Below are 15,259 nucleotides of genomic sequence, written 5' to 3'. Positions count from 1 at the left end.
CCACTTTATCTTATTAACTGAATACTCTAATTCACGCAATTTGCTGAGTAACTTCTCTCTCTGACTCTCTCTCTAGAATTTCCTATTTCGAAAGCACAGAAGTCTACACCAATAATAAGAGATATGCCTTAGGGACATTTTCAGCCAGTGCTTCAAGTGATCTGCTCATTCCAATGCACCTTTTGGCTCCACAATTGTCATCAAGATTTGATGCATATCCTTGTTTCCCCATTTTTCCTCTTTTTAGACAAACTACAGCAACAAATTGAAAGATTACTTACTTGAAAAACCTCCAGAAACTTTCTAGATTTGGTTTCCCTTAAGGATTCAGAAAGAAGAAAATGATACCCATGAAAAACTCAACACTCTCTCCCTCTAAGTGGGCAATAATTTCTAGTAAAAATACAAAATATTTGAACAAAGCTTTACAAATTAGTTCATGCAAATATGATTCTTGGCCATGTCCCAAACCAGTAATGAAAAGTTCTCTGGCATGCCACAGCTTAGGTTCTTAGGTTCAATGTGTTTTTTAAGACAGGTCAAGGTGGACCTTACAATTCCTAAATCCAAGTAATCTGAAGGAGGCATTTCTGAGAGAAATACTCATTACAGTCCAGGATCCACAACTGGCTACATACATAACTATTCTAATAGAGTTTAAAAAGTCACAAGCTGCAGCTAGTAACTTGTCCAATGGCTTCTTGATGATGAATCCTCATAAAGAAGATGAGCATATATGAAGTCCTTTTGTTTTTAGAATGATGAATTTATTTTACTTGCTGTTCTGCCTGACTGTTGGACAGATTCCTGTAGTCTTGTTTTAATTGGTAAAGCTATGCCCTTACAGATGTTCCTGTTCAAAAAGTTGTGCCATTTTCGTATTTTCTCTGATTCAGTTCTATTTTTATATTTTCCAGTTCATTTTGGGAGAGTTGCCTAATTATTTTTAGTGCACACTAGATGTGAGAAGAAGGGAGTGTCTTCATAAATACAGCAAAGGCTGAACAGAAATATCCAGCTTTGTCAAAAATGGGAGATGAGAAAAGGACGAGTTAATTCATCCGCAGGCCTGATTCAAATTTAAAGCAAGAACAATCCATAAACAGCTGGGGGCCACCTAACCCGCACATACAATAATCCGGATGTTTGAACTCTGTAGCCTATTAGTTCAAGTGTCAGACATGCAACTCACTTGACAGTCCAGAGGCTAAAAAGTCTGCTTAAGGAAACCTCACATTCTCACAGCCGACAGCTCACATGGAAATACAACTGTGCAGAAAGAATCCCTGGAGAGCATGCTAATGAGGCTAATTGGTAGTTTCCAGCAGCCTTAAGAAGAGGCAAGGGAATAAATATCAGCAATAGAGAAGGAACAGAAAAGGATGAAGGGAGAGTTGTGCATATCTTTGCTGACCCTAAGGTTTTTGGAAATTCTGTCCTTTTTTTCCTAGCATACTGATATTTACTTCATTTTCTATGGACAAACCTCTGAGCTTTGTTTAGTTGTCTTGAACAGATATTTGTACCACTCTCTGCCTGTTATTCTTGTGGTGCCTGCTCTTTTCTGTTCTGCCGAGCTCAAGGAACTGCGGTTTCTGAGCATCTTTCCCAGCCATTATAGATCTATAATCAAATATTTATTCTTTTTCTAAAGAATAACAAAATGACACTTAGAAGAGTTGTTACCAAGCTTCTAATGATTTCATGTCTTTGTCTCAACAGTCTCATTGCTCAGCACGTTTGAGGGAACTACTAGGTATGGGTAGTGATGCATTTATGTTCAAAGCTTATTTTTACACTTTTGTTTAATACACTGTCTTTAGAAATATACTTTAGATGTTGTATTCAATACTAAATGCCATATTACAAAGAACTGCAATTGAAAGAGGATTGCTATTACTGCTACAAACCTTCTGCTTCCTTCTCTGTATGTCATACATACTAATATTTTCTCCTACTATCAGAGCTAATTGGATTAACACCTTAATTTATGTCTGTTCTACGTTCCAGAAACCAACTCTTCCACAGGAAGAATAGAATTGCAATTATTATTTCTGCAACAAAAATAATCCAAAGAATGTACCTGGCACAGATAGGTCTCAGGTACCATGGTATTGATCATTGCACTATTTTAATCATGCCTCAACAAGTCTTTCTAACTGCAGACCATGCCAGATAAATCAATCCTATGTAGTCTCCTGCTGCAGATTTTCAGACTTAGCCAAGACAGTGAAGACTCAGGAGACCAAGCCCTTACAGTGAAAGGCTAAGAAAAGCCTCGAGCAAAAAAAAAAAAAAAAAAAAAAAAAAAAAAAAAAAAAAAAAAACCAACAACAAAAAACAACAAAAAAACATTTCCCACATATAAACTATGTCCCTTGTAACCTAGAAGTTGTATGAATTCCAGGAGTTTCACACTCCAGAAGCTCTTCATCTCAACATGAAATAGAGCAACAATAACCCATTCTTAAAGAAAAATAAACTACAAATTGCATTCAGGCCTAACAAGGTGGTTAGGAAAATGGATAACAGTTCATTGTGAGAAGCAAAGGGGGCAGCACTTGTTCAAGCTGAAGATTACAAGGCTGGTGTGTGTGCAGATGTGTGTAAGTCTAAGAATCACAAGTTGCAGCAAAAGAAACTACAACTAGAAATGAGGGGAAAAAAAGTTTCACAGTGACAGTGATTAAGTACTGGAACAGGCTGCCCAGAGTCTGCACGTCTCTGTCCTTGCAGGAATTTAAAGCTTGATTGTATAAGGCTCTGCTGTGTCTCACCCGATTTTTAAGTTAGCTTTTCTTCAGGTAGGAATCAGCTGGATGATCTCCAGAGACCCCTTCCAACCTAATTTATTGCAGATTCTTACATTTCAATGCCAAAGCAAATCTTAATGCAAATATAACTGTAGCCAAAGGACAACTCCATAACATTCAAGGAATAAGGCATTCGATCTTTCTAAAATCATGCATCAACATCCAAAAATGAGCTAAGTCTTCGGCAGCTTTACATTTTCAATCCAGATTATAGTTGTTAGATATATCTTCAGTGCCAAATAAGTGATCCTCGGACCTCTTACAAAAATGTGTCTAAAGCTGTTGGTTGCTACAAAAATATTTTTCCCTTAAGAAAGAATTAAACTTAGACTGCTCATGAAGTCAGAGAAAGAGGAAAAGACTGTAATTAAGCAGCTAGGGTTCTAAGCAGAATGGATGTAAGGCAATTTATGGCAGAGAACCAAACAGCTTGCATACCAAAGAAAGAAACCTGCTCCTAACTGTTCCGAATACAACTCCAAAGCTGTTGCAGGTAACTGGCTAGCTTCAATTCAGATTGCTTTATTATAGAGAAGTTTCAATATACTATTTAATACATTAATGAAAAAGGTACTTAAAATACCTTCCAGATCCTATGTGCATATGCAACCATTAATTGGTGTCATCTATTTTTAATTCTCCCCGTGAAATTATAGCTTCTGTTTCTTATTTGCATTGCAAATATGCTTCATAATTGTAATTGAAGCACGTCATATAGTACTTAGACATTTCAAGTGAAATGGAGCTTCAAGTGAAAAGGAAGAGACCAAGGGATCATAAGCAGAACCTGAGAGAGGATGAGAGCTCTGGAGAATAGATCAAAAGCTACTCTTTTGTCTTTTTTAGTTGCAGTTTATAATGTATTCAAAACCACAACCATTATTTTATCTCATAACTAAAACCACTGAGATTTTTTTTCCACTATCAAAAATATCAGACTACAACATCTGCTTTATTAATTGTTATACCTGAGACAGGAAAAGAAATTACACTTCATGTTAAACAGCTTTGTCTAATATCTCAACCGCTTTCTAGTTTTTCTTAGCCTTGAGCAATCAGATGGGGATGCCCTGCTAGGTATGGATGTCGGGCAAGTGAAGCAGATTTGTAGTCTTTCCATTTACCCTACAGAGCTCAAGGGACAAAGCCGAAAAAGTTATTAGCCCAACTTACAGGGACTTCAGCTCATATGTGCTTAAAATTAGCTGTAGTATTTGCAAATGAAAAGATAGGCATTAGGCAAACTATGTTGATCAGTCATGTCCCTGCTTTCAGTACAAATATGTATTCATCTTTATATTCCACTGTTACACTGCAGAATTAGCAGTATGTGTACTCGGAGCATCCAAAACACTTCACATACCCTCACTTCCACTCTTTAAGTGTTTACTACCTTGTCAAATTTTAATTACTTGGATCTAAGCATTTATTTGCTCTCAGCTATACATCTCAAAACGATACACACTTTGCATTTATGTATGACACTGGGAGCTTCAGTCAAACCTAAAGCTCTCTGTTAAAGCTACACACAGAAACGGACCTTAAGAAAGAAAAAATGAAATTGTTCAAACTTCATTCCTTCCTTGAAGCAAGATGCATTCTGAGGAATAAGGATGACCTGTAAACCGTGAGGTTGTGTAGCTGCATATTTTACTTGTAACTAAGAGGGATTTCGACACCAGGGAAGAGGTCATACCCATGGCAAAACTGAACAGCTGCCTTTCTTCTATTTTTCTAAACACCTCAGCCAGTGTTCAGTTATAACAGATATTGGCACTTCAATTATAAGCAAGTCACTTTTCCAAAGCTTTCAGACGAGCAGCAGTAAATGGATGTGAAAGACAAAACTCTAGGTGCAGATGCACACAGACACCATAAGGCATATACCTTCCAACTCTTGCAAATGGTCTTGACATGCGTACATCTGGGGGGCATTGGAGGCTACTCAAGTATACACAACATGCATTCATACAGCCTTTGAACCTCTGTACATTCATATGCAGGTAGAGATCTGCAATGATTTGCAAATCCTACTCATCTTCCTACTGTACAGTGATACATTGGTGACTGAAGTAAGGGTTGGCTTTGTGCTCAGAAGGCTAGACAAGGCTCAGGAGATGCAGACTTAGTTCTTGTCCCTTTGGAAACTGCATGTGTAAGCTCAGAAAAAGCACACTTAAAGAATTTCAAAAGCCATCTACCCCACAGAGCCTTCTGGGGCACTTAACTGTGCAAGTTTTAAGGAAACCAAATATTCACCATTTTTCACATAGAAAAGTGACAACTGGAACTGCTTGATACCGAACAATTATAATGCAGCTCCCCTCATTCAGCTACTGATAGATGTTTGTTGTTGTTGGAGGTTTACATATGATCCTCTTGCATCACAGTTGTCTATTTCATAGCATATTTTTGTGTATACCAAAATTCCTCTACATTAACTTGTAAGCAAAATGGAAGAGGTAGATCCCTTTCTCTAAAGCACGGAAGTCTTCTAGCAGTACCCCTTGTAATCTCTAACTATGTTTTGTTTACATGTTTATTTGATCTCTGGCACAATGAACCCCAAGTTTAATAACTGCAATGTATCAGAAATAACTAAGAAGTTCAGATTTGCATTTACTCCTTTCATATTTCATTTGGATATTTTCCTGATACTCATTTTTCTTGCAGTTAAACACTTACATTCGTTATGTTTACATCCAAGGCATTTTGAGACTAATGAAAATTAACTGAAATGCAGTTATTAATTCTAATTATAATAAATGTAATGTAGGAAAATGAGTTATTTCCACTAATGCCCTCTTCTATTTCATTAGTTTCTCATTTGCAACATTTTCCTGCTCTGCTTGGAGTATCTTGCAATATTCTAAGTTCACCATATAAATTTAAGTATACTTTTAATAATGTGTCTTGTACTTTTGTTTACCTAGAAAATCTATATACCATTTTCTCTTTCATATTCTTTCATTAGTTTCATTTACTGTTTTTACTGACACGCTATTATTCTGTAATATGTTTACTAGGGAAAAAGGAAAATCTACAAGAATAGCCATATCGCCTTGTAGTAGGAACACAGTTTACACCATGAAAACAGCTTTTGATAATACATCATGCTAATGATACAGATAGTCAAATGATACAATTGCACCAAAAGGCTTGCTACTGTAGTTACATCACTTAAGTAGCACACTTGTCACCTAAAATGCTTCATCCAGAAAAGCATTATCTGCTAGTCCCAAATGATAAGAAAGCTGAAGAAATAGGAAATTACGTACTAAGTTTTGTTTATTGTACCACAGTAAGGAATAATACTATTAGGTACTGCAAAGCAGGCTATTTACTATTAATGCACTTTCTCATTTCTACAGTTGCAATATAAGTCCAAGGTACATATTTAATAATTGAAAGATCATTCACGAAACTGCACAACAATTCATGATTAACTGTCATAAAAAAGACACAATAATACAAAATGAGGTTAGCATTTTATTATTATTTTTCTTTGGAGAAATTTTGGTCTTTTATCTTCAAAATCTCAATTCTCAACTTCATCATGAATCGTAAGTATATCCATAACAATGTATGAAGTTTTAAAACAATACAAACATGAAGCAAGCAGTAAGAAAACAGCTGTTTATAATTAGGAAGCCATCATATCTCTTGGTAAAATAAACTCTATAGGGTTTAATGTGCCATGTATTATGCAAAATGGCAGCTCTTCAGACCTCATGCAAGGTTGACACTACTAGCTTCATAGGATGCTGGTAGCCAACATAAACATCAGAATCTCTAATGTGCAAAACGGAAAGATGTGCATGTAGAAATCTGATATAAACCAAAAAACAGCCAAGTGACCATAAGGGGAATATTGGAAGAATATAAATATAATTTAATACAGAGAGACATAGTAAACTTATTGTTGTTTTGGGCAGCAACTTAGCAGAAACTCATCCCTCAGGGCAGTATCAATTACATGATGACAACAGTCAGTCCATTTTTAAGGTTGCAGTCAGATTCCATAAAGTCACACTTTGATCACACTTTTGTTGCGGAGAAAACACTGGCCTAAAATCAAGAAAATTAACTTGAGGGCAAAAGAGAGCCTTTTTTCCCTACAGTATGGAAAATAATACAAACATCTGTTCTTAGTTATGGAACATTACAGGGGAAGATGAATTAAATGAGAAATTTTAGTTTGCCTTCACATTTTATATCCTGGTAATATAAATAGCTTTTGTTAGGTGAAAATTTCCATGCTGTTACACCTAAATGAGTCTTGTATCCCTTGTATATCACGTTATAATGTGACTATCACTACCCAGATTATGATTTTTTTTTTGGGGGGGTGGAGGGGATGTTATGTGATTAATATGCTTTTAGCTGGAGTGACATATTCCAGAAAAACAGGGGTTCACAAAGGAACTGATTGCAAAATTCTCACCTCAGTAGGCCTAGATTTTACCTCCAGACTATACCGAAATAAACCACTTTTACCCTCCACAAACTAAACTCCACCTCCCTCCCCCTTACTTATGCCATACACAAACCATGCTGAAAAACAGAACATTCACTTTTTTTATTTAAGGATACTTCTTGTGGACTCCTAGATTGTACTTGCAGAAGAAACAACCTTGCCTGTGTTTTGTTGCAAAGAGGATTATTGCCATAAATCATCCAGAGGATGCATGTCCTAACTGATACTAGACATTACTGATTTTTTATTAAAGAGTTCTCCCCAGTTTGTGCAAAAGAGGGCAATTCTGTACATCGCAGGTGGCTTTTAGCATCCTATTACCTCCTCGAGTAGGAATGTTCTTTATAAGACAACGGTCGACTCATGAGCTGCATTTTTTCAACATGCTTTTGCTAATTCCTAATAGATGTTTACACAAAAAGAGTAAAGAAACAAAAACCCATCTTTTCATTTTTTTCTTTTTTTTTTTTAATTCTTCTTTTTCTGATCATCTCAGAAGATCAGTGTCATAGAAACGCTTTTTTTTTTTTCCTTTTAATCTAAGACAGCAAAAAACATGATTTTTCATCCAGAGTAATTTACGTTCAAGAAACTATGTAGCAGAACAAAGCTCACTTGCCTTGGAAAAAAGAACACCTGTGAAAAGAACACTTTCCATCAACTAGATTTAATTTTCTGAACATGTCATCTTTTTTATTCTCTATTATTCTTCACTCACATAATTACCTTCTGAAAGAAATCAAATGGAAAAGTGTTGTCATTTCCTCCCAACAAATACAAAAGCTTCATGGATATAATGTTATAGAATGAGAAGTGGAATGATGGCTATGAAGATTTGGAAAAAAAAAAAAAAAAAAAGTAATTCATGAGTCTTCTTCAATACTTGCTTCACAGATGCTTCCTGAGATTTTAGTCATTAGTTCACGACCCAGTTACAAGATTAGAAATCAGCTGGGTATATTAGTTAAAAGCCAAGATGTCACAAAACTCAAATGATGTGCTAATATATACAAGGTCTCCTTTTAAACAGAAAAAGGCTGAAGAACTGGACAAAAACGATACTTGAGAATTGAAGTAAAAACTTTATTTAAAGCTAACAGATAAAATGGGACCTTTTTTTTAAAAAAAAATAAAAAAAAAAAAACAAAACAACATACATACACTATGAGACCTGAATTCAAAATGAACAGAAGCAGAAGAACTTGAGCATATATTAACCTAAATAAAGCAGACTTCTTTTGGACAGGAATTTCCCACCTCTTCTCTTCTGTCCCAGCAGTTATTGACAGTGTTGTTTCTGCAGTTAGCACCACCCCATCACTGTCATCTTTATTTTAAAAAATGTTTCTGCATACCTGTAGTGACACCTATTTATGAGATATGCTTTTAAGAACGACAATGAGACAAGAAAGACGAAGGAGGTTTCTTTTTTCTCTTTAAATAAAGATCACAAACAAACAGGTCTTGTTCAATGCGTTAATAGAATTCATAGCTTCAACTTGCTCTTACAACAGATGGTACAGTAACCCCAGCAAGTATTCCTCCCTCTCAAAAATTCTAATATAAAAGCCAAGGTGCCTGGTAAGGCTATCCAGTTAAATGGTAATACATCCTTTGGTTGAAAATTCAGTTTGAGAGCAAACAGAATAAAAACATGTTCACCTGGCAACAAGCAGAAGGTGACTCAAATTTCCACTACAAACACTTGCTCACTGTATGGTAGCATTAAGCAAAAAGAAAATTGCAAATCCACCTGCATGAAGTACCAGCAGAGGAAACTGAGTCTTGGTCTGTGAAATAATTTTCAACTTTATGTTTAATTGTTTTGTTTTGTTTTGCTTTTGATGGGATAAAACACAGGGAACATTATCCAGAACATACCATGGTGGAATCTCATTGAAATATCCGCCCACTGTAACGGCAAGTAATAAGTTGCCATTTTCTAAGTTGTTATTTTGGAAAGATTCTCTTCCTGTGAACAGATGTCATTAGGCTAATTAAAACACTTCATCTAACTGAGAGAAGATTACACCGGAGTAAGACTTCTGATTTTACTATTCAAAAATCCAGTCATTATTCTACCATATTTCTCAGTATTTGACATATCAACGTATCCAGCAGATAGGATCATTACTCTTTGTCTTTACTACTGTTCAAAAGGAGTGTTATTCATTTTAATTTTTATAGCACTGTACACATGCAACCTGATGTTAAATTCCTTTGCAGTCCAAATTTCCATCCATTTGGCAACCATTAAAAAGAAATAGAAAAGCGAGCAGAAGAGAAACACCTGTTTGCTTTCTACAGAATCAAGTAATTCAGACAGAAGGAGAATCATCTGGCCCTTATTTAAGAAATAGAACATTTTCATCTGCAAAACAGACATTTACATACTAAGTTTTTCCTCGCTGTTTCATTTGGCTACTTCATGTCCCTGCAGTTTTCAAATGAAAAGCAAGATAGAATGCACCGCGTTCTAAAGGTAAGAGGAGAAAATAACTTCGTATTTTCTTACCTTTGCATTATAGGGAATATAATGCTTTGATAAGGCTTCAGGAGTGTGCATCCATGTTTTGTCTACAGAAAAGCAAAATAAAAGAAGCACTGAATAGATTATTCACTTGTTAGTTGAACTATTATAACATCTTTGTGGAAAGCATCAACAATCCTAATTTTCCTCAGATAATGATCTGTCTGAAGTAGTTACTGGGGCTAGATGGAAACACATTATATTTCAGAACTACCCAAATATTTACAGGAAAGAACGTTGTTACTTCCATTTGCTAAATTTCTTGTTTCATCTGACCTGATTTACCACAACTACTCCAATTCATCCCCCTCCAATACATTTATTGTTCTAAGGATGCTTGCTGCTTCTGTCTCTCAACATCAATATTTTCTGCATCCTATTGCTGTTTAAAGCACTGACAATATGCTGCACTTGTAATGATGTTTGTGTGGGGCTTTTTTGATAGATTAGCAAAGTATGATATGAAAAAAAAGAAGCCCTAATCTCTATGTAGGAAAACAGAAATAGGTCAGCTCGTGGTAACTGATTCCGAAGTTTAGATGTTATTCATTTTTTTAATGACTTATTCTAAACAAGTTTGCCTATTTTCTTTTACTGATTTTTACATCAGAAGACTGTACTTTTGCCTTAATTCTCCCACAGCATGCTTCATATGGTTACATCACAAGTTTATAACTTGTGCAATCTACTTTTCTTCCTTCTCTTTTATAGACATTTAGTATGTTCTACATAATTTAGGTTGGAATTATAAACATTTGAAAAAATACTCTTATTAGAAGTTTAGAATTTTTTAAAAGTTTTATTATTGTATTTGAAATCATTTAAGAAAAAAAAAGTGAGAATTTCCAAACTACTAAATTGTATTACCAACTGCAGGAGTCTATGCCATTGAGTAATTTATATTCCCCACATTCAATATTTAGTAGTGTTTTCTAACTTGATACCACTTCTCTTTTAATTACCATGAATTAAAGTCACAAATCTGGAACTTTATTCAATTAAGTAACAGAATAATAGCGTAAAGCAAAGCTCTCCCCTTGCATATTCACAGACAATTCCCCTTGCCTTTAATGGGACTTGCAGTTACAGCAATTACTTTTTTTATAGCTATGCATAAGAACAATAAAATCCAGCCCACTTCAAACTGCTCAAGAGCAAAAGCTGTGACATTTATTGACATTAAACAAACTAAATATTTGTGAACATAGAGAAGCAAAAAGCCTGTTAAACAAGATATTCACCATAATCACCACAGGAACAGGATCAAAACTGCAAAGCTGGAGGAAATTTTTTCTTTAAAGCAATTTCCTTCTAGCTGAGAATGGGTTCAGCTGCATTATTGAAGAATGACATTAGCACTTCTTAATTAAGAAAGCAGGATTTGTCCACTTGGAGGCAGGCATGAGTATGGTTATGCACTGCAGTGGCTGCAATCCCAATTCCCCCCATTTCACGTGTGCCTTGTGACTGAAATTCAGCAACCTGAACCTGACTGACTTCCCAGAATATTTTAGGATTTGAAGCCCAATCTCCATTTTGAGTAGAGCGTCAACGGCTAATGTTATCCACAAGTAGAAAAGGAACAAAATTGGTGTGAATTAGGAACGCTAGAATAAATCCTGACAGCCCAAAAGTTAACTGTGAGCAGTACATTTCAAGTCAGGGCACTGCTGAGGGGCTGGCGAGCAGGCTAGGGCCTGGCCTCGACTGGAAGTTCCAGGTCAAAGAGAATCTGTCATGTAAGATGGGACCACACTGTACACCATAACACTCACCACAGCAGAGTGATGACCTGCACAGTGCAAATCTAAGTTCTGAAATGTGTTCACACTGCTGATGTCAATGTTTTATTTACCCATTCCTTACACATCAGCTCTTTACTCGCTTCAGCAAGATACTAGCATATTTATAAATTTGTAAAGGAAAACCCTGTAAAAAATGCTCCAAAATAAAACATTGAATCTCTCAAAAATAACAGCAACAAAACCAATCCCCCACTCATTTCTGTGCCTAGCACTAGCACAAGCAGGCAATAGGGCTGAAGTTTCTGAAGCCTACATTGACTACCTGGGTACCAGGAAAACTAAGTACTCTTTGAAAAATGTCACATACTTTCTTCCCATCCCATGAAGGACAAGTTCAAAGCTGAAAAATAACACTATTTAGTCCAGGAACCAAGCCGGAAATGCTGGTAATGTTTCCAATATTATCATTGGGCAAAAAGCTTTACCTGAAATATTTCTGTGAAGTCAGCCACATGTGTATCGACATCAAACTAATGATATAACAGCTCTAGGATCTGGAACAAGGAATAACACTGCTAGGAAAGTGTTTCCATTGCTGCTGGCATCCTTAATTAGGGGAAGACAAGGAAAAATGACTGGGTTTTCTCAGGTCAAAAGGAAGAGGAAACCAGTAACTTTGTCATGTACCAAAAAAGATGCCTGGATTTTATGAATCTCATGCCACTGATTAAAACAACGAGCTGGCAAGCAGCATTTCCAACACCCACACGCAGATCCGCACAGTGTGACACAGGCAGTAAGTTTTCCACAGATGTTGGAAGCCTATTTCCTAGAAGCATGCAATAGTTATGGGTTACTTGCATATTTGGAAGAACTCTTCACACTGAATGGAGTCAATGTGAGACAAAATTCACATTGATAGCAAAGATATAGAAAAAGTCATGCAGATGTTACAGAAATGTTTGTTACCAGCATTTCCCTCTGAATGTAAGCTTTGATTTCTATGGACTCATAGAATCATTAAGGTTGGAAAAGACCTCCAGGATCATCTAGTTCAACTATTTTGGTCTTATGCCTCTATCTTTCATCAGCTGTTTGAAATACTGCTTATCCTTAATTTGATTTCATAGCAGATGAGAAATATCAAATTTCAGAAACTGGGTATCCAATCAACCGGAATATTGGGAAAAAAATAAAACCTGTAAAAAAGGTATTCCTTTAAACATTTGATGTAAGTGTAGCTTGCTATTAGCATGATCCCTCACTTCTACAATTATTATAAAATAGGTTATCATGATTTAGTAGCTATTCATTGTGAAGCAACAAAAAAAATCTGAAACCCTACAATGAAATGCAATGAAAAACATAGCTCATATTATTATTTTATTATTTATATAGAAGCAATAGTTCTAGACATTTAATAGATAAAAAAACAAAGTCCTAAAGAAAGGGCCTAGCTAAAACAAAAACTGACATCTAACATAACACAGTAGTAGAAAGTGAAAACTAGTATTATTTCACCTGGTGAAAACTACAACTACTCCAGACTGTGTCTGAAGCTATTAACCTAGGCTGCCTTAACATTTACATTGAAGTTGACATAACTGCCCAGTTTTGTTTTGTGTTCTTTTTCTTTTGAGAGTTATGACTTTCAGACACCTGCAGCCCATGAAAGCATAAACAGAATTTAACAGGAATGAAGCATGAGAGATGCTAGGAGGCAAAACCCTGAGTTTGTGGTGGTTTTGACAAACACAGTACCACTATGTTGGCATAAAGAAGGGAAGAAGGTTGACTGTTCACAATTCAACTGCACAGAGTAAGCCACAGTCTTGCTGAAAGAAAGCCAGTGATCCTGTAACCTATATGCAAGCCCTCCTCACATTCTGCATGCTTGCTGTGCAGCACAGACGTTTAGAGATGCCCTGTAACAGTAGGACAGCATCCAATCATGTTTTGAAGAGGATTTGAATAGGGTGAGAGCCTCTCAGGTTTTCCTCTCTACCAGCACATGCCGGCCTGCTAAGACCACGGGGAAAAACACATAAAACTGATATTTGCAAGTGGTATTGCAGACAGAACTGCAATAACAATTCACCCTTTTCTAGTCTTCCCTAACTCATACCAGCCTCTTTCTATAAAAGAGAGATTCCTCCACAATCTGCATTTCATGTTGAGTACTTGCTCATCACACCATCTGGAACAAGGATGTACCAGTGTGAGTCGCTTAAGAGGCCTCGGTGGCATTAGAGAACAGAAGAGAAACGTGCAGACAAATCACCCACTGAAGTCAATAGAATCAGGGACTTCATAAAGTACCAAGATCAACTGTGCTGCACATAGTGGAGGATGACATTAGGTTAGATAACAGCACAGCTGACCATTTATCTAACAAAAAGGAAAGCAGTAACAGTGCCAAGAAATTGTTCTCCCTTTGAGATAAATTCCTTCTTGTGCTACTTAGTGCCCAGATAGTATAGAATTGATTTTGTAGAGGCATAGTTGAACTTTGAACTAGCTTTTCTAAATGGCAAAACAATGCTTAGTAGTGCAAGTTCAGTTAAGCCTCCCAAAAGCCCCCACTTTTTTTTTGTTGGATCCTACATGTGGCTCTGTCTAACTTTGCTTCCAAAGCATTTATCACAGCACGAGAGCAAGTGGCCATTCCATTTAATACAATGAACAGAGAAAGAATCTGAACTTTTCTTTTTAATGCTTTAGTAACAATACATAGAAGGTAAAAATTAAAGCTTATCTTCTTAACTGACTCCTTGCCATCAGTGGATGCTTTCCTGACCAACAGAAGAGAAGAAATCTTGGAACTGTCTTCCTGCTTTATACATTTTGCTATGAAAGAAAGACCTCACAGGAGAATCAGTCTACCAGCAGTCTGATGAAGAAGAGACAATCCTACAAGATTAGTGTTACATCTATGCATTACTAATTCAAGGAAGAAGCAGCTTACTTGTGTGTGTTTGTATGTATCTTTCATTTTTCCTAGGTTATCTATGTTTATATCAATAAAGAAAACCTTCACAATGGGATATACAAGAACTGTCACCCTGATGAGTCATTTCCTTTATCCTGCAGTGCAACAGACAGCCAAGTTTTCCCAAGTTGCCCTTTTGCTAGTCCATCAACACGTAAGGTAAAATCACTCTTCTTGACTGCTACAGACAACCGATACACTGAGCCATGAGACTTGATGGTTGTTACCAGAGTTTTGACCTCAACACAGTATTTAAACATTACTAACAGAAACCTACCCCTAACCTGTAATTCAGCTAGAGTATTCACCTCAGCCACCTTAGAGAGAAATGACTGGGTACCATCTGTATATTCAATTACAGTAATTTATAGAAGTTATTTCAATTGCTTAATCATAGCCAAATTCTCCCTGAAATATGTATAAGCAAATGCCAGTCAACATACATAATGCTAAAATAATTACTTTTGTTGTATCTTTTTCTTTATGGCAAACAAAGCATTCTTTGGAGACATTTATTCTTTGCCAAGACACTGAAGCCTATCTTCCTAGAGCAGAATGAGTTTTGCAGAATGTTTAGCCTTTCTATGTCCTTCTACTGTAATTTTCAGGACCTTTTGAATGGTTTTAAATAGCTCATTACTAAAATAGCAAAATGATACCATAGCTAAGCTGGGTTGTCACAGTTACAGAATACCCCTCCAAAAA

At 36.2% G+C, this 15,259-nt stretch overlaps 1 protein-coding gene across 4 annotated transcripts in view; it reads right to left on the bottom strand.

Annotated features, from left to right (window-relative positions):
- GULP1 (GULP PTB domain containing engulfment adaptor 1) overlaps positions 1–15,259 on the bottom strand; it is a 149,043-nt gene that overhangs the window by 53,809 nt on the left and 79,975 nt on the right. For all 4 annotated transcript variants that reach the window (XM_068686484.1, XM_068686483.1, XM_068686482.1 and 1 more), the window contains one exon: positions 9,806–9,867. In XM_068686484.1, the coding sequence (XP_068542585.1) occupies positions 9,806–9,867 (62 nt within the window). The remainder of the gene's footprint in view (positions 1–9,805; positions 9,868–15,259) is intronic.

Source organism: Anas acuta, chromosome 6 (assembly GCF_963932015.1).
Source record: "Anas acuta chromosome 6, bAnaAcu1.1, whole genome shotgun sequence".
NCBI classification, from domain to species: Eukaryota; Metazoa; Chordata; class Aves; order Anseriformes; family Anatidae; genus Anas; species Anas acuta.
The sequence above is the reverse complement of the archived record's forward strand: the minus strand, read 5'-3'. Positions and strand labels throughout refer to the sequence as shown.